This window comes from Leopardus geoffroyi, chromosome B3, assembly GCF_018350155.1.
Source record: "Leopardus geoffroyi isolate Oge1 chromosome B3, O.geoffroyi_Oge1_pat1.0, whole genome shotgun sequence".
Lineage (NCBI taxonomy): Eukaryota > Metazoa > Chordata > Mammalia > Carnivora > Felidae > Leopardus > Leopardus geoffroyi.
This window is the reverse complement of record NC_059337.1, coordinates 95,484,445-95,505,821: the sequence shown is the minus strand read 5'-3', so window position 1 is coordinate 95,505,821 and position 21,377 is coordinate 95,484,445. Positions and strand designations below refer to the sequence as shown.

At 35.0% G+C, this 21,377-nt stretch overlaps 1 protein-coding gene across 2 annotated transcripts in view; it reads left to right on the top strand.

The window, feature by feature from the left end:
* MDGA2 (MAM domain containing glycosylphosphatidylinositol anchor 2) overlaps positions 1 to 21,377 on the top strand; it is an 865,051-nt gene that overhangs the window by 453,857 nt on the left and 389,817 nt on the right. For both annotated transcript variants that reach the window (XR_006704997.1, XM_045450889.1), the window contains exon 3: positions 6,293 to 6,467. Coding sequence is in view for 1 of the 2 variants with exons in the window: in XM_045450889.1 (XP_045306845.1) it covers positions 6,293 to 6,467 (175 nt within the window). In the remaining variant the exon portion in view is untranslated. The remainder of the gene's footprint in view (positions 1 to 6,292; positions 6,468 to 21,377) is intronic.

The following is a 21,377-nucleotide window of genomic DNA, read 5'->3' as shown; positions in this document are numbered from 1 at the left end:
GTATCAGAACCCTGAGATCACTGTATGTTTTCATATCACTGAATATTTTCTTTTCACACTACATGAAAGAGATCTTGATTGTTTGATATGGAGATAGAGACCCTGCCCCTACCTTATCAGTAAATTCTGGTGCTATTTACACTGTTTTCAAGCAGTCAGTGTTGGGAGATGGGTTTCCTGAGGTCAAGCTGACCTTCTGTACCCCCCCAGACTTATCAGTTAAAGTAAAATTTGGCTGTTAGTCACAGAAAATCCCCCCATAAGTATGATGTAAACAAGATAGAATTTTATTTCTCTCCCATGTAGAAGCCCAGGGTTATAAAGAGTTCAGGACAGGTAGGTACAACTCCATGACGTCAGAAATTCAGATTCTTCTGTTTTATTGCTTCTCTGTGCTGGACCTTGTTCCAAATCAGCTCATGGTCCAAGATAGGGGTCAGCAGAAATGTGCAGAAATGAGCAAAATGTAGATTGCTGCTTCCCTCTGAGGACACTTTTGCTCTAAGCACACTGGTAAGAATGTGGATGAATAGATAGCTAGGAAATATCATTTTTGTCTTGGGCAGCCATGTGCCTGCTGAATATTTGGGGCTCAGTTACTACAGAAGACGAACATTGGGGAATGAGAAGGCTCTGCAAATTATAACAGTTCATTCCTTCTGCCTGGAACTCTACACAATTTTCTCTGGAGACTTTGAAGTCACAATCTTTTTTTTTTTTTTTTTTTTTACTTTTTTTTATTTTTTTTTTTTTTCAACGTTTATTTATTTTTGGGACAGAGAGAGACAGAGCATTAACGGGGGAGGGGCGGAGAGAGAGGGAGACACAGAATCAGAAACAGGCTCCAGGCTCTGAGCCATCAGCCCAGAGCCCGACGCGGGGCTCGAACTCACGGACCGCGAGATCGTGACCTGGCTGAAGTCGGACGCTTAACCGACTGCGCCACCCAGGCGCCCCTGAAGTCACAATCTTAATGTTAGTGTATCTGGAGGTTTCTTCTCTCATCATTAGAATGTCTTTTTGTGGCTCAGTAATATTTCCATTTAGTATTTTTTTTTTGAAGTAGAGAAGAGGAAAAGTTTTTTCCTAAGTGATTTTCATTTTTCTCTATTCTCTTTCAGTTTCTCTATTTTCTATATTTCACTATAGAATTGTATTATTTTTTTTAAAACTTATTTATAATAAACAGTATTTGTTTATGGTAAAATAAATTTTGTAAATAAGAATTCTAAATTAAAATCTTAAAAAAGGAAACATTTTAACTATTCTCTTCTTTTTTCCAGTCCCACTCATTGAGTTAATCAGTGTTAAATTTTGTGTATTTCTGTGTGTATTTCTAACAAACATATTAGTATCTATGCACATGCATACATACACATGTGCTCACTTTATATGAGAATATTCTTTTGTTCCTTTTTTATTTAATAAAACATTTTATATCTTAATCCTTTAATGCCCACATTCAGTTTAATTTTAGAATCAGTTAGTTTATAACCACTTCCCTATCATTTGATATTCAGTTGTTCCCAGTGTTCTATTACTATATATACATTTTTCTGCATTCTTATTCATGCAAATGTTGGGAAGGTAAATTTTAACCAGATAATTGCTAAGTCAAAGTGTGAATATGTTTCTATTTTTTGACATAATTTACAAAGTTTCCTTTCCAAAAGGAAGCTTCTACCAATTTGTCCTTTCAGTCTCAACTATGAAACCCCAACAATACAAAGATATTATCAGCATTTGTGACTGTTGCATCTAGAATTTATTTCAGTGTGAAGGGTGTGTTGGAGACTCAGCTATTATTAATTATTATTATTACTATTATTATTATTATTATTATTATTATTGTTATTATGGATATATAGTCAGTTGCCCTAACACTATTGATTAAATAATAAATGGCTGGATGTAGACATAGATATAGATATGGCTGTTTCTGTATCCTTAAAAATCAGTGTTTCTTGAAGTGTGGTTGCTAGATCTCTAGGGGGCCCTGCGATCTTTACTGGAAGCTTATGTAGAAAATAGTATTTTTTTTTACTGTTGCACTTGCAGTGATGGTGCAAAGCAATGGTGGATAAAACAGGCAGCACCTTAGCACAAAACAAAGCTGTGACATTAAATTGTACTATCAGTCTGTATTCTTCTCTACTTGCTTCACTAACATGTACCCAACAGTGAAGCAAAAAAATCAATGTCACTAAGAATATCGTCAGTAAATCAATAAAAATGATCAAATTTTATTTTTAAAAAATTTTTTTTTTCAACGTTTATTTATTTTTGGGACAGAGAGAGACAGAGCATGAACGGGGGAGGGGCAGAGAGAGAGGGAGACACAGAATCGGAAACAGGCTCCAGGCTCTGAGCCATCAGCCCAGAGCCTGACGCGGGGCTCGAACTCACTGACCGTGAGATCGTGACCTGGCTGAAGTCGGACGCTTAACCAACTGCGCCACCCAGGCGCCCCAAAAAAATGATCAAATTTTAAGATCGTCAAAGTTGAGTACTGTATTTTTAATATTCTGTTGACAAAGAAATCCCATAAAGCATTTCTGCTGCTTCCTATAATACAGAGTTTTTGTCAAAGTAAAGGACTTGCATGATTGAGTCTTGTACTGAACTTGCCACTTTTTTCATGGAATATAAAAAACATGACTGTTAATACAAACTATGGTTATTCAGACTTGGGTATTTGGCAAACATTTTCTTATAAAATCAGGGAAGTTGAACCTCCCATTCTAAAGAAAATACCTTTGCCATATTTGTTACTAATAATAAAATTCAATTTTAAGAGGAAAATGAGAATTTTGGAAAATCTGCTCACATTAAGCATGATGGCTTCCCAACACTTAAAGACTCTTCTGAAGAGATTGACAGTGAAATTATTAAATATGCTCTTTTTTTTTGGTATTGTGTGATGAAATGCATGAATATTTAGAAGATCTGCATAAGTCAGTGAATTCATATTTTCAAATGACTGATGTGCCATATTACACAATCATGTATGAGTGAGAGATCCATTCAAAGTGCAAGATAAACCAATGGATTTTAATGTAACAGAATAGAAAAAGTTCACTGGTATGGTTTTAGAATTTACTCTGAAAACATTAGGAAACTACCATTGTAGAGTTTTAGTGTAGTATCAAAGGAGACTATCCACAGTGATCTGAAAAGGCTACTGAAGTACTCCTCCCTTTCCAAATAAATATTGGTGTGAGGCCAGATTTTCTTCATATATTTGAAACAAAACATTTTGTAGCAACAGATTTCATGTAGAAGCTAATATGATTATCTAGTTGGCTCTTTTTCACTAAACTGGATATTAAAGAGATTTGCAGAACTATGAAACAGTTCCATTCTTGTGGCTCCTGGGTGGCTCAGTCGGTTGAGCCTCTGGCTGTTGATATCAACTCAGGTCTTGATCCCAAGGTAGTGGGATCCTGCCCTGTTGGACTCTATGCTGAGCATAGAGCCTGCTTAGGATTCTCTCCCTCCCTCCCTCCCTCCCTCCCTCTCTCTCTCTCTCTCTCTCTCTCTCTCTTTCTTTCCCTCTGCCCTTCTCCCCAGCTCACATGCTCTCATTCTCTCTCATAAGTAAATAAATAAATAAGATAAAATAAAATAGAATAAAATAAAATAAAATAAAATATAAAACGGTTTCATTCTTTTTACCCAATTATTTTTGGTTGTGGAAAATATAGTCTTCTGACTAAAAATATTCCTTGTGTTAATATGTCATCAATTTATTAATATAATTTGAAATGAGTTAATAATACATAGTTTAATATTACCTCGGTTTTAATTTGTAATACAGTAATTAAAATGGATAGAATCAATCTAAATGAATAAAAGTTATTTAAGGTCTTCAACAGCTTTTAAGAGTATAAGGTCATTTTAAGACAAGGTTATAACTGCTGGTATGCCTCATAGTTTTTTCTCTCCCTGTTTTTCTCTCTTTTCTGTCTGATTCTGTCACACACACACACACACACACACACACACACACACACAGAGGCACACACAGGCACACACACACTCACACACACTCTTACGTATTTTCTGTCTCCCCTATTGCTGAATGATTTCTAGTATTGTAACAGTATAATGCAACTTAATCATTGTATCTTAATTTTTTTTTTTAACGTTTTTATTTATTTTTGGGACAGAGAGAGACAGAGCATGAACGGGGGAGGGGCACAGAGAGAGGGAGACACAGAATCGGAAGCGGGCTCCAGGTTCTGAGCCATCAGCCCAGAGCCTGACACCGGGCTCGAACTCAAGAACCCCGAGATCGTGACCTGAGCTGAAGTCAGACGCTTAACCGACTGAGCCATCCAGGCGCCCCACTTAATAACATTTTTAATTTCTGAAAGTGCTAGGCCATTTCCAAAATTGATTTATACCGAACTTACTTTTTATAATATGAAATATATATTATTCAAAATCAATTTTAGTATTATGATAGCCAAATAAATTTGGCATCTTAATTAGAATTAAAAAAATTTTTTTTTACATTTATTTATTTTTGAGAGACAGAAAAAGGCAGACTGCAATGGGGGAGGGGCAGAGAGAGAAGGAGAAGCACAATCCAAAGCAGGCTCCAGGCTCTGAGTTGTCAGCACAGAGCCCAGAGGTGGGTCTGCAACTCACAACCCATGAGATCATGACCTGAGCTGAAGTTGGACACTTAACTGACTGAGCCACCCAGACGCCTCTTAATTGGAATGTTTTATTTATCTTAGATTACATCTTAGAGATATCGATTATCTTAGAATTGGCATCTGTTTATGCAAGAAAAAAATATGTAATTTGTTTATTTAATCTTTTTTTTGTTTACTTGTAGACTCTGAAATTTGAATGAAAACATAACCCTAGATATTTCCTTGGAAATACTACTTGTCAAACTAGTGCCCTTGTTACATCTTGTCTTTTTATGAGCATATTAGTAATCAGCTTATAAATTGCTTAAAGTCAGGAGTCTTGCCATTGACTTTTGTCTATATTCCATACACACAGAACATGTTGAATAAGAACTTGATACTTATGTTTGTGAATTACTCAGTTTTTATAAATCTCTAAGTAACATTTTCATTTCATTCACAATTAAGGACAAACATGATTATATTCATATTGATACTTTAATGATGTGGAAAACTTTTTAAAAATACTTTTAACATCATTAGATTATAAATTTTAATTAATATATAAACATAGTATAGCTAATGGGAGTATTATAGGATTTCAATTTTGAAGACTCAGTCTTTAGTTTCATTTTCATTTCTTCTTCTATGTTTAACCAAGGATTTCTGTCAACCACTTCTCAACCTAAAAGTAAAAACAAATGAACAAAAATATTGTATACAGCAGGGGCAAGGAGAGAAATAAAACCAAGTTGTTTTTATTTCCTATTTTTTTATCACTTTACATTACCATCATGTGGCTTTTGTTCAGGTTTTATAAACTAAAATACACAAAATTTGAGTTGAATGCCAGTCTTTATTGCTACCCAAAACTAAGTCTGTTATACACAGCTGTGTTTAAAAGAATGCTATTGTTTATAATGGAGTGTTTTATATATTCAAAGTGTTTTGGCACTTTAGTAAAAATGCTGTCTTTGAAAAAGTTTGCACATTTTTTGAAAATAATTATTGATATAAAATAAATTCTTTTTATCAAAACAGATATGTCATTTGTGGACTTATTAAAGCAAAGCCATTAGATAAAAACCCCAGAACTTTTAACAACATACATACACACACACACACACACACACACACACACACACACGCATAGTCTCAATAAGCCATTAGAGTCACATGCTTAAATTATCCAAATCAAAGAGGAAATTTAAAATAAAATAATGAAGCATGTCCGAAAAGAAATTGAGAGCCTTCCTGTATTAAATAAATAAAAAAGTACCTTAGAGTGTTTGAAAAATATGGAAGTTTAAATTCTCAACAAAGAGAGAAACTAATCCATATTTCCAACATATTACATATGTTTAACTCCTTTTATGTTATATTTATATTGCCTTACACACTGATTAAGCTATGCATGAATTCTATGCAATTGAATAAGAATTGTATACACTACATATACTATACAATAATGGAATTGCTATCAAATTTTTATAATTCAGTTGTGCACATAAACTTAAAATTTTTTCCCAGCAATTTGCCAGGAATGGCATATAGCATCTCTGAAAGCAAACTTCAAATGAGTAATGGCTATTTGATTTTTCTTTGAGAAAACCAACCTAAAGTAACAATCTTTGTTGATGCTTGCTCAGATCAGGTGGACCAAAACAGCAGGAAGTGCCTCTGACAGATTCCAAGACTCAAGTGTCTTCAATGAGACTTTGAGGATTACAAATATTCAGCGACACCAAGGAGGCCGGTATTACTGTAAAGCAGAGAATGGCTTGGGGTCCCCGGCGATAAAGTCAATCAGAGTGGATGTGTACTGTAAGTAACTTACCCAGAAAACTATGATTAAGTCTTTATGGGTTTTTGTCTGACAACTTGAAATATATTTTCTTTTCATCTTTATGTCTTTCAGAAAAATTATGGTTTGTTCCCCCCCAAATAGCCTTCTGTTTAGTTGAGGATAAAAGTATATAAGATAATTATAGCTCATTTAATATATTTCCTGAAGAAAGAATCTGTTTTAGAAACTTTCGTAATTTTTTGTGATAAAGTAATACATGTTAATCATTTAAGAACCAGAATAACAAGAAGACAATAAATGTTACTGATCATCCCACCCATGATTGTTAGAGTTTGAGTGTATATACCTCCTATCTTTATGTGTATGTATATAAATACATTTGTAATTACATAAAGAAAATATTATGCTATACATACTGTAACTTGTTAACTTTCCCTCTGTGTGAAGTCAGCTGTTCTTGTGTTTGGAAAGGCACATCATGTAAGTGGTATTTGGATTGGCTTGTGAATGACCAAAATCTCTATGTAGAGTCTGCTTTCAGTCCACCTCTGTGGAAAGTAACCAGTACCTTGGGCAATGCTGTGCCACCCGTAAAGTGTTTGTTGATTTATTTTGGTTGTTAGTCTCGTTTTTCCACTTTTTGCTGTTAGCAAATGATTCTTAGGCTCATTTTTTCACATTTTGCTTTTAGCAAATATACTTAAAATGTTCTTGGTCTCCTTATCTCCTTCTCCACCAAAACAAATCAAAGGCCTACTTTCATTTCATCCTTTTGCACAGGTTTATCCATCATTCCGTTGTCTTTTTATGAGAACTTGCATTTTTTTTAACTCTCTACTAATTAGAATAAAAAAGGTTTTTTCTCCTCCAAGTAATTCAGACATAGTAACAAGTGAGGAGTTCCTGTTTCTCTGCCTTTCACTGTGTCCCTTTCGATGTGCAACAAGAGATACATTGTTAGGAAGGTGACTGGAATTATACATGATTTCTTTATTGCACCATTTGCTGAATCTTATTTAGTTATTCAGGTGACTGGGAGGTGCGTAACAGGGCTGCATTTGTGATTCATCTTCCACTCTTGGATGCTTGTTCCCTTCCTGGAAAAGAGGAGAGAGAAGTCCTGTCCCATTCCCTCTAGCATCTCCAGCCCCTTAGGCATCCCCTGGCATAATTTAGGCATCTGCATCCTGTGTGCATCCATGTGCATCTAGGGCACACAGGTTGGCCTTACTCATTTACCACCTAACCACAGGATAGCCTCTGGCCCTTCTCCTAATCACGTATTTCCAGTTAGGTTCCTTAAAAACAAAACAAAACACTATTTTTACTAGTTTTGTTCACATATAACCTTTTAAAGTTTTTATTTAAATTACAGTTAGTGTAACATACAGTCAATACTAGTTTCAGGTGTACAGTTTAGTGATTCAACACTTAATGTACATCACCTGTTGCTTGTCACAAGTGCCCTCCCAAATTCCCAGCACCTATTTTACCCATCCCCCCCCCCCCTTCTGGTAACCACCAGTTTGTTCTCTAAAGTTAAGAGTCTGTTTCTTGGTTTGCCTCTCTTTATTTCTCTCTCTCTCTCTCTCTCTCTCTCTCTCTCTCTGTCTCTTTCACTCCTTCTCTCTTTTGCTTGTTTCTTTTGTTTCTTAAATTCCACATATGAGTGAAATCATATGGTGTTTGTCTTACTTTGACCTATCTGACTTAGCATAATACTCTCTTATCTCCATCCATGTCATTGCAAATGGCAAGATTTCACTAGAAATTACATATGAACAGCCACTCTGGAAAACAGCATGGATGTTCATATATTTTGTAATTAAACTAAATTTAATCTAGTTTACCTAATTACATAATTACGTACTTCTATTATTTAACATTCTAGAGTACATTCCTGTGCTTTTTTGTTCTTATAATTTTGGTCGTGACGTTTTAAAACACACAACTTCAATACCTTAAACACGATTCTAAAATCTAACAAGTTCTGTAAATTAAATGAGTGTATTTTATTTTGCTTTGTTGGGCGTTATTGGTAAATTTTTTCAGTGAAACCTGATGTGAACGTGTTTGATGGCAACCACTGCTCTAAAATTACTCAAATAGAAAAACAGAAAAGACTTTATGCTCTTTATTTACCCTACTTTGTATGAATAATCATATGTTTTACTCAGGAAATTATATATTTGATTACACAGTATTGCCACAGAGCCTGCTGGAGGTATTATGTAATACATGGTATATGTACTGTATTATCTTCTGAAAAGCTGAAATATTCTGAAAAACATTCCCCAAAGGTTTTGAATATGAGATTGTGACTTTCATTGCCACCACAATAGGTTTAATAATAATTTAAACAATTACATTGCTGGGTTAAAAATCAAAGATAAAGGGGGAACTGACATTGTTAGGACTTAAAAAAAAATATTTTTTCTCCTCCTTTTACTACAAAGCCATCTCAGTACTATTCTGCATTATACCCACCCTTTTCCATCTGTTCACATCTCTTGCTGTCCAGACTTAGTTGCACATTTTGGTAGAAATGATAGCACTGTTCCTTGCAGCACTCCAAAGCCCCGTTGGTCTTTTAAGACTTGGGTCACCTTCAAGACAGCCAGGAATGAAAGCACTGGCTTGTTTCCTGTTTCTTTGCCTTCCTTTGGGATTTTCCCCATACAACCAGGACCTGACAAACATCTTATAATGTCACTGAAGGGAAATGTCACTGTGATACATATCAGAGTGAAGTACTTCCAGTACTTTTCTTTGTGCCCAAGATTTATTAGAAAGCTGCCTAAAATTATTTGATTGGAGAAAATAACATGTATTAAATTGTGGACCATATGAATAAATGTGACATTGCTGAAATATAAATTTTCCAGATAATGCCTTACCTTCAGGAAAGATCTTTGTTTGTGGAATCTAGACATGTGTTCTAAGTGATTATACCTATTCTTAAAGGTCTGGATAAATAAATTCCTCCAGATAGTAAATTGTTAGGCGTTTTAACTCATGAGAATACTTTACAGTAGAGACAGCTAAGCCTACTTGAGGCATCCATGTGTTCCAAATATAACCTTGACTGAAGACTGGTTTTTAGGCTTAAGTATGTGTTCTCTGCATGAATCTTTATAATTTAAAACCTGTTCTCTCATTGTTAATAAGAACATGACTGGCATAGAAATTCTGCATGCATTTAAATTGGGCAACCTTGTTAAAAAATTGGATTATAGGGGCGCCTGGGTGGCGCAGTCGGTTAAGCGTCCGACTTCAGCCAGGTCACGATCTCACGATCCGTGAGTTCGAGCCCCGCGTCGGGCTCTGGGCTGATGGCTCAGAGCCTGGAGCCTGTTTCCGATTCTGTGTCTCCCTCTCTCTCTGCCCCTCCCCCATTCATGCTCTGTCTCTCTCTGTCCCAAAAATAAATTTAAAAAAAGCTGAAAAAAGAAGAAAAAAAATTAAAAAAAAAATTGGATTATAGTCTTAAGATTCATCTGTGCTTGGATTTTGATTTGATGTTGGACTATTTGATTGAATAGATACTCATTTTGATAAACCATAAATGAGAAAGCAACTTTATTTCAGATACTTTTGCTCTATGTTAAGAAATGCTAAAATAACAGCACTGATTTTTCTGTTTGGATCCATGGTTTTAGATCATCACCTAAACTGTAGATTTCTGTATCTTTTCACAACTGGTTCTCTGAGTGGAACTGTCATCAATATTGACAGAACTTGGAACACAGGATGGGCCTACAATACAAAATATATAGAAAAATCTGCAGATAAGGATTATATTTGCAGTAACAAACTGAGGCCGATAATGGCTCGAATTTAACAAAAATTCTAATAAACAGTATTGTAATTTAGCCTTGAATCCCCTGTAATAGATTATCTCTAAAATGTGCCCAACAAAGTATTAATTTTAAGGCCGCCATTTTTATGGAGAGTTTTCCTAACAGTGAAAATGTACATCTCTCATTAAGCCCTGTATTCTAATAATAAATTTATAGAGTTTAAAGCTAATACCAACCTAAAATAAAATTTCGTGATAGCTCATCATTAGTTTGATGAGGAAATTTAGTTTTAGAAAAGGAACCTGCTACAATGCTGATTGATATATATGGTTTTTATTAGATAGATATTTTTAAATATTTGTGACTCTGTATTAATGTTCTGATCAATTTGGGCAGATTTATTAATCTGAATTAGCAATTTTGTCCCACAAAATTTTCTGAAGTTTCTTGTAGTAGAAAAATTGGACTGTATAGGTTTTATAAAGCAACTACCAAATGTTCTTTTATCTATTTATTTGCTTTTACTATTTCAACCAAGAATACTGTTTTCTCTGTGTTACTATTTTGACAAAATATAACTATATTCCTTAACTTATATGACCTATCACTTGTTTTCCTAAGAATTATAAAAGTATCCAAGCATTCTATGAGCTATAATTTCTTAATAAAAGTATATTTTATAACTAGGGAGATTTCATAGCCATGTAATGATTTAATTGTTTTTTTCTAAAATCTGCCCTAGTCATTTATTTAATATTTCTGATTAAAAGCTAATCAATGCAATCCTTCTTTTGCTGGGATATATCTTCTGAGAGTTTGATAACTAATAGTTATATGCTTGAAAGAAACATGTAGAATTAGTTCTACTTAAAGTTGCTGCCTTAAACATATGCATTCTTTATGTCTTCTCTCTAGAACCATGCTAAAGCAATAGTAAGGGAATAAAACAACAACAAATACATACAGGATAGAGAGAATGGGAGAGGAGATGAAGGAAAAACAATTTTGAAGGAACAGAATCAGATCAGGAAATGGCCACTGCTTATTTAGCATACTAAAGAAAGCTTAAATCAAAGCCATCAGTTTAAAGGACAGAACTGGCATACTCATGCAGTAGAATATTTCAAAAGCTCAGCAATTGGAGACACCACTTAGCTCCTGAGTGTGAATGTAATTTAGTGTAAAAGCAGAAGAACTGGCTGAAAGTCTATACCAGAAGAGTTACACACCCAGATCTCCTTCCACATTTCACACAATTCTATGCCTCCTTTCCACCAGCTTCCCAGTCAACTCCTACAGAAGACTAGAATTTATTTATTTATTTATTTAGTTAGTTTGTTTGTTTGTTATGTGAGGTGTTGAAACTGAGAGACTTTGAACTAAGAAACCTGGAATCATCAAAAACAGGAGGTAACTTACTGCACTTAAATCAGGGTTATTAAGTCAAAGTTTACATATTTGACACAATCCGTTCTCGTATTTAGCTCTGAAAATGCCTTCCTGGCAGAATATTGAAGAATTCCTGTGTAGGAAATCTGATTAACTCTGGAGGAAAGGCTACAGGTCCTGACAAGTAAGGGACTTGATGACAACAGTCTAGCTAATACACTTACAATGAAGCTACTATTGATCACAGAACTACCAATAAGCCCTTTGATAACTGATTCTTAAATGGGAATATACCCTATACCCCAAAACTTGAGACAGTCTTTTAACAAAAAAAGAAATAAACCAAGAAAAAGAAATAGGAAAAAGAATTCAGGAAGCAAGGAGAATTCAGGGACCAAATACAAAATAAAACAAAATTATTGATTATTTTAATTAGTATTCTCAAAAAAAAAAAAAAGAAAGAAAGAAAGAAATATTGCACATACGTAACAAGAACAGGAAAAATAAAAACAAGGAATTTTCAGAGAATATCAAAGAATTCTTGGAATATTAAAAATGATAACATAGGGGTGCCTGGGTGGCTCAGTCAATTAAGTGTCCAACTTTGGCTCGGGTTGTGATCACGTGGTTGGTGAGTTTGTGTCCCGCGTCAGGCTATGGGCTGACAGCTCCTATTCTGTTTCCCTCTCTCTCTGCCCTTGCTCTGTCTCTGTCTCTGTCTCTGTCTCTCTCTCTCAATAATAAATAAACATTATTTTTTTAATTCAAAAAATAACATAAGTTATGAAAGATAAGTTTGAAATCTTAAGGACCGTAAAACAAAATTTAATAATCAAAGGGATGGAACAAGAAAAATAAGATAAGAACATGACAGAATTAGTCCAGCTGATCTAACATTTGAATGGAAATTCCAAACAGAGAAAATACAGGTGAAGAAATTATTTTTTAAAAATATTAGGAAAATTTCCCATCATATTTGGACATACATTTTTAATTACTTAGGTGTCTAGTACAATGCAGTAAACTAGATCTACACAGAAACACATCAATATGCAATTCAGAACACTAGGAGAAAAATAAAGATCTTAAAAGTTTTTAGAGAGTTTTGTGTTTTTTTCCAAAATGGTCACATGTAATGAATTAGGATTTAATATGGCACATGTCTTTTTTTTTTTAATTTTTTTTAACGTTTTATTTATTTTTGAGACAGGGAGAGACAGAGCATGAACAGGGGAGGGTCAGAGAGAGGGAGACACAGAATCTGAAACAGGCTCCAGGCTCTGAGCTGTCAGCACAGAGCCTGACGTGGGGCTCGAACTCACAGACCGCGAGATCATGACCTGAGCCGAAGTCGGCCGCTTAACCAACTGAGCCACCCAGGCGCCCCATATGGCACATGTCTTAATAGACTCAAGAAGCCAGAAAACAACTGAGTAAAGCTTTTGAAATTTGGAAGGAAAATTATTTCCAAACTAGAATTTCCCACACAGCCATTGTTTTTTTTTTTCATGTGTTAAAGAAGATCCTTTTTAGAAGAAGACATTTTTAGACCTATAAAATTTCCAATTTTTTTCTGCCTTGTTCCCTTTCTCAGGACACTACTTTTATGTAGGTAGCACCAAAACCAGAAATTAAATCAAGAAATAAGAAGAGAAATATTATTATTATTATTATTATTATTATTATTATTGCCCAGGAATTGCTCCTGTCTTCCTCAGGAGCAAAGATTGAGCAGATTTGCTAGAGGACCCTTTAAGTTTGGAAGTTTTCTAAGCTCACAATTCCTTAGCTATGAGCTAAGGAAACTTCGTGTGCTGCATTCACCTGGGTGTGAATTATTATTCTATATATTATTAATTATTATCCTATATACAAGAGTCTTGTATATAGGAGAATATAGAGCGGAATCTTCCCAGGATGGTAAATGATAGTTGTGCATTGGGTCTCAAGGGAAACCAAGACAAACTGAAGCTGGAAGAAAGAGGCTCCATGAAGGACGTTTTCATGGAACAGATGCAAATGGTGGGTTGCCTGGCTTTAGAGAATAATTTTACACTTTTCGTAGAAAGCTTAATAATATGGTGATGATAGGTGCCTACACAATTGAGCAAACAAAATATGGGCATTATTAACAGAAGACAAAGAAAAAGTTGTATGAAATGAAATGTAATTGAAATATATTACAAGGTTCAACTGTGAAGAATACTTAGCATAGTCATTAGTAACAGCAGCATTTGACTTAATCAAAAGTATGATAGACGGAGGATGGGAGACTGTTAGTACAAAAGGGTGAGTATATTTAGTAAGGGCTTCTCTAGAACAGGAAAAAATCAGTAAGACAATAGGGAAATGAAAAAAAAAGGCTATAAATGGCAGTCAAACATTTAGAAATATTGAAGGCAAAACCAAGACTGGTTAAGGGATGAATTAGATAGATAACGTTGCCTCTGGGTACTAGAAATGCTTGAGGTGGTGTTTTGTATAATTATTTGGCTTTCTAAACTATGTGCATGTATAATTCGTTATTTCTTTTTTACTTCATAAAATATAGATTTGAAGATTTTGCCTTGGAGGTCCTGGTTATCAAGCTCCTATAAGTCAAAACTAATTTCATTCCAAATTGTATCAGAAGACTGTTTTTTTCTAAAACTTAAGACCAGATTTCTTTCACATTTTTCTTGAATTCTTCATAAAAATCCATATCCCTTGATATTTGACACCAAATAAAATTCGCTGAAAAGATATCTTACAAGTAAAAGATGGGCAATAACAAGGGACATTGGTGCCACATTCTAATTGATTTTTCTCCAAACTTAATAAGCTAAAACTCAGGTTAATACACTGTCATTTATTTGCATGTTGTTTAGGATGAAGCTTAAAAAATAAGTTTTGACTCTTCATGCATTCAACAAACATTAGGTGGCTATTCAATATATAATTCCATTACATTTTGTGAGGCTAAATTATTACATAATTTGTATTTTCATTGAGTTTAAACTGCTTAAAGAGACAACATGGAATATATAGTTAATTTAAATGGAATACAAATATTAAGCAGTAAGATAAATAACATAAATTATACTACACAACATGAATGATGTGTCAAATGACACACAAAATGTAGTGCTGGGAGTGAGAGGGTCTTGTGGACTCTGCTCATTAAAGAAGTAGGGTTTAGTGGCTCCTGGGTGACTCAGTTAAGCATCTGACTTGGGCTCAGGTCATGATCTCACAGTTGGTGGTTTCCACCTCCATGTCTGGCTCTGTGCTGACAGCTCAGAGCTTGGACCCTGCTTCGGATTCTGTATCTCCCTCTCTCTCTCTCTGCCCTTTCCCCCACTTGTGCTCTGGTCTCACTCTCTCTCTCTCAAAAATAAATAAGCATTTAAAAAAATTAAAGAAAAAAAAAAAGAAGTAGAGTTTACATTGTAGTTTGAAGGATGAGATTTGAGAGAAAATTCCTCATGACATTTCTACATGTCTTGTGGCAGCTTTCATTCTGAAGCTTTTGTTCTGTTTGTGTAGCAAACAGCCTCTGATGTTAGAGATGGTGTCTGCTTCCAGGGCAGAGGGAAAATTTGTTTCCTGACCAGGGTAATAAAGGTAATGTCTCCCTCAGGAGCAAAGATTGAACAGATTTGCTAGAGGACCCTTTAAGTTTGGAGGTTTCCTAAGCTTCAATTCCTTAGCTGTGAGCTAAGGAAACTTCGTGTGCTGCATTCACCTGGGCTGCCCCCATTTGCTCCCCTGGAAACTGAGGGAGGAGGAGAACCCATGAAAACATAAGGCTCATATATCCATCAGAGACATGAATAATAAAGTCCTTTGTCTCTGACCCAGGAGTCTCATGTCTTCAGTGAGCATCCATGAAACTGTGACAGGCTAACATGTTAGCCAGCAAAATAGCGGAAATACCAGACTATTAAGCGTCTTATTTAAAAAAAAATTTTTTACATGTTTCTTTATTTTTGACAGGGCGGGGAGGGGCAGAGAGAGAGAGGGAGACACAGAGTCTGAAGCAGGCTCCTGGCTCTGAGCTGTCAGCACAGAGCCAAACACGGGGCTCTAATTCACAAACTATGAGATCATGACCTGAGCCAAAGTCAGACACTTAACCAACTGAGCCACCCAGGTGCCCGTAGACTCTTAAGAGTCTTGACACAGAGTTTAAATAATTAGAGGGGAAGTCCAGGGGCCCCTGGGTGGCTCAGTCGGTTGGGTGTTCAACTTTGGCTCAGGTCATGATCTCATGGTTTGTGAGTTTGAGCCCCGTGTCAGACTCTGTGCTGACAGCTTAGAGCCTGGAGCCTGCTTCGGATTCTGTGTCTCATTCTGTCTCTGCCCTTCCTCCACTTGTGCTCTGTCTCTCTGTGTCTCTCAAAAATAAATAAATGTAAAAAATTTTTTAAAAAATAAAAAAATAAAAAAAATAAAAATTAGAGGGCAAGGCCAAAGATATTGCATAATGAGTGAGCATTTTGACTAAAGGCACAGAAGAGAGATTATGAGAACTGTATTTGGGGGGAATACTAACTATAATGGGGGATTAGAGAAGGAATGAGAGCTTAATTTGAAAGATGAGCTGTCAGATTGTGTTGAAATCTTTCTGCCAGTGTTTTGAGACCAATTGAATGATTTTCTGCCATATATGTAACATCTTAAGAAATTATAACTTTAGGATTTAGGACTTCATAATTACTGATGAGAGTCAACATTCTCCTAATATGAACACTGCTTCATTTGCCCTCTCTAAGAAGCAACAACCACTCATTGGGAGCCCCAAGATCCATTTTTGGAGGAATAGAGTATTATAAATATGCGAGATATATATATATATATAATATATAATGTATATATATACACACATACTGATGCAGATATATATACATATATATATATATATATATATATATATATGTACAGCAGGTTCATTGAATTTTGAAGTTCTCCTCCTCAAATGTATTTGTTGCCTTGAGATTCTTGAGGGCACTTAAAAATTTTTCTAAGAATGTGTTCCCCTAATTCTTTCACTTATTCTTAGCCATGACTATATTGCTCACAGGGTAATAGAGGTCATACAACTTTAAAGGTTAGGGTTTGATTAAAGATGATTTTTAATTCAAAAAGAAATTAGATTCAGAGTCATTAGCTTAATAAGTTTTCATGTGTGCAGACACTGTTCACACATGAGACAAATCTTTTTCAATATCCATTAAACATTTTGTAAGCCTTCTTATTTCTGAAACATATCCCCCACTGTAATTTCACTAGGTATATTGCTGCATTTCATTACATTCAGAGCAAGCAGTGATTTTTTTTTTGTCCTTGCCTGTTAGATTAATTTATTACATTTTTACCTGAGAAATTAGTTGGAAATTAGGATGACATGTTACCAATTTATTCCCCAAATACAATTTACCTGTGTTAGAAAGAAAAATTATAAACTCCACAGTTAAAAATTATTGACAGTGAGTTGTTTGAGTTTATTTTTACTGGACCCATCAACATGACTTCTGGATAACAAAATTTAGAAAAAGGGCTGGAATGACAAATGATACCAAGGTAAGCTCTGGAAGAAAACAAATACCTTAAGTCAGTCTTATTAAGCATGGTTTTCTCATTCACCATTTCTCCTCCTAAGACATTCACCTTGGGTTCGGAAGGGCTTAATAATGTTTGATGCAGTAATTACAATGCCTATTAAAAATGGGTTACAGTCATGGTAATTACCCTATTAATAAATTTCAAGACAGAATTTTGTTATATTGTGTATACTACAGATGAAGAATACTTGCTTCTCAGAGTTATTTACTCATGGGACACATGACCAATCTCATCCCATACGGTATTAGAGTTACTAATATCCTTCATTGAAAATAAGAGGTGGGCATCTAGAGACATCTGCCAAGTCAAGGACTATGTCAATCTCATGCTGATAAGGCTTCATTTTCTATGGTCTTAGATATGAACAGGCAGATAAAAACATATTACATTCCTCTAAATCCACCTAATTTCTTCTGTTCAATTCTTATATAAAGTGTAGTTAGATTTTGTTAATATATTTTTACTAACAACACTTTTGCTATTTTTTAAGTGCATCTCCAATTTTTTGTGCAATGTTTGTAGATTTTTTTTAAATTGCGCTGACTTTCCTATAACTTTCAGTATGCAAACATGTCTACTCTTTCTTTCTTGTGACCATTTTAAATTGTCATTCTGATGCCCTGCACCTTTTTCATAGATTCATTGTCTCCACTTTATTTATTATCCTTTGTATGAGGCATTTCTAAATATATTATCTTCTAGTGGACTCTCTTAACATGCTAAATTTTGTCAGTATTTTTCTAAAAACTTTAGTAAATATGATTCACAGTTTTACTGTATTTATGAGATGATCCACATAGACTAAATTAGAAGCATTATCCTTATAATCAAAAATTTGAATTCTTACTAATAAAATTGTTTGCTTTGGCTTCTTAAAAAATTAGTTATATTTTACTTTCTTGACTATATATATCTTGTGGTCAAATCTTATTTAAACAGACATTTGAAAATTAACATTCTATTAACATGATTTGTGCAACTGATCATATTGTAAACCTAAAGGCATAATTATATGCCTTTTTACTTCTGTTCCTGTGTATTTCATTTTATTTTCATGTCTGTACAAATATTTTAAGATTTTAAAATGTATTTGTTTTAGAATTTCATTTCCTTTTTATTCATTTATTTTTTTTTGTATTTTATGTTTTACTTAAAAATATTATTACTTCTTATATTTCATCTAATTCATTGCTAAAAATATTCCCTGGGGACAAGACCAAGATCAAACCACTTTAATATGCTACAAACACATTTCTAAATTTCAGGCTATTTCATGACCTGTAGTAGACTCTTTCATCCAATATTTATTTGCTTAATACACATTTAAACTGTTTTCTCAGTTTTGGTTCATCTGGGTATGGTCATGAGACAAGTTTCAGCCAGTGGCATGTGAGAAGTGATATATGTCACACTCAGGTTGAGTGCCTGAAACATCTCACATAATTCATAATTATCTTGATTTGTGTACTGTATCTTTGCATACAGACGGCTCCAGTAAAGTGTGTAAGGATCCTGTGGTTTTTGGAGTGATGTGATGGAAGGATATTGAATCTCAGAGTTACCGTTTAGAGGAGAGCTACACAGGAGATTAATTAGTATAGGAACAATTGAACTGAAATTTTTTTTTTTTTTTTTGAGAGAAAGAGACCACATGAGCATAACCACATGCATGCACACATGAGCAGAGAGGTGGGTTGTGCAGAGGGAGGGAGGGTGGGTGGGAGGGAGAGAAAGAGAGAGAGACAAGAGACAGAGAGAGAGAATGAGAATCTTAAACAGGCTCCACACCATCATGGAAATGCTAGCCGAAATCAAGAGTTGGATGCTTGGAGGACCTGAGTGGCTCAGTCAGTTAAGCATCGGACTTTGGCTCAGCTCATGATCTCACAGTTCATGAGTTCAAGTCCTGCATGGGGTGAGCTTGAGTCCCCCTTCTCTTTCTCTCTCTCTCTCTCTCTCTCTCTCTGCTCCTTATGGGATTCTCTCTCTTTCCCTCCCTCCCTCCCTGTCTGTCTCTGCCCCTCACTCAGGCCCTCTCTCTCTCTCTCTCAAAAAAAAAAAAAATAAAATAAAAGGTAAAATAAAGACTATCAGAACTAGAATTAAAAAAAAAAAAGAGAGAGAGAGATGGATGCTTAACCAACTGAGCCACCCAGGCACCCCTGAATTGGAATATTCATAACAGGAAATTGTTTTGTTTGTTTTGTTTTGTTTTGTTTTAAGCCACTGAGGATTTAGAGATATTTGTTATACGTACCCTAACTGCTGTCTTCTTGGTTCCTCTTTTCATCTATTCTCCATTTCCACACTGTACTCATGAAGTTATAGAGTATCTTAAAAAACATATGGGTCATTTTGTTCTCTTTAGCATATCTGAATGATTTAGAAGTAAGTACACTTTAACAAAACAAACTCACAAAAAAGCAGAAATCCATTGACTGATTATATGCACAAAATGGGTACAGTAAGGAAATTACTGATTTCTCAGATTTTAATTATACTGTTCCTGATCCCAGGGTAGAAGATAGTCCTGATCTGAGACCTCTCCCCCTCAGAACTCTCTGTTAATGTCTTCTGAAGCTGAAGCATTTTTTAGATTCTCAGTTCTTCCATGAGTTTTGAAACAAGGGGTAATACTTTGTCTCAGTGGAAGAATATAACACCAGTATGCTAATTTAATCGACAAATTCCCAGTTTTTATAATGTCTCACTCAAATTCTGTCCATGAAAAAAGTATACAATTTTTATTTGTCTAAAGTTGCTACAACTGAAGTATAAAGAGGTGTACTTATTGCTTACTTAAGAAGGCGAGTTTAGTAATTTGGGTCAGTCCAACAGTTTTACAGTCTGTCGTACAATATATTTTAGACAAACAAGATTATGTTAAAGCTAAATATTAGCATAGCCTTTTTTTAATGAGAAAAGAGGGGTGCCTGCATGGCTCAGTCGGTTAAGTGTCTGACTCTTGATTTTAGCTCAGGTCATGATCCCAGGGTCGTAGGATCTAGTCCCCTGTCAGGCTCTGCACTGACCGTGCTTAGGATTTTCTCTTTTTCCCCTTCTGCCCCTCTCCTGCCTCACTTTCTCTAAAGCAAAATTAAAAATTACAAAAGGAAATGTTTAAAATAAATAATAAATAAGTAAGAGAAGAATACTCACCTGTGAAGGATGATTTCTAGAGACTGAAATCTGGTTTTCTTTTTTATTCTACCCCCAAGATTAGATAATAACAGAGATAATATTTAAAAAGAGTTCCTTCATATATAAAAATGGAGAATGTAAAAGACCTCAATAAGTCGGGCTACCCAAACTAAAGACTCTACCTGATCAACACAATAGATGTTGTTGGTACCCTTCCAATAACTTTTTTTTTTTTTTTTTTACTCTATATATATACGGGAGTAATTTCCAAATGTGTGTGCCTGACTGAAATGCCTTCCTTTAGGTTTTCTTTGGTTTCCAGAGTCTACTCTGCCCATATTCTCAGCAGGCAGAAGTTCTTAGAAATTAATGCCCTTCACATATTCTTCAAAATATTGTTAGCAATAGTTGGTATATAAATACCCCAGCTCACTTGCTCCTTGGATAGGATGACTCAGGCTGTTTCACTATCCCACAGTTCCTCAGGAAACTCTGAATTCTAATTGCTTACAGTTGTCACTAGCTTAATAATGTTCTCTATGTTTATTTCCTCACTTTCCAAATAACCTACTGGTGTTTATGGGAATACTTTCAGATGCACTGTTTGCCCTTGAATCTTTGTCTCAAGAGTTTGCCTCTGGGGAAACTCAGAAGACACAATAAATATTGAAAAAAACATTTAACTTGGTATAATGATACATTGTTTGGAATGGTAACAAGTAGATTTTTGGAATGGTAACAAGTAGATTTTTGTTGGGTTTTTTTGGCATTTTTTAAAGTTTTTATTTATTTATTTGAGAGAGAAAGAGTGGGCGGGCCTGGGGGAAGGGAGAGAGAGAGGGAGAAAGAGAAGCCTAAGCAGGCTCCATGCTATGCATAGAGCCCGATGAGGGGTTAAAACGTAGAGCCTGGTGAGGGGCTCAAACCCAGAGCCTGATGAAGGGCTCAAACCTATGAACTGTGAGTTCATGACCTAACCCAAAATCAAGAGTT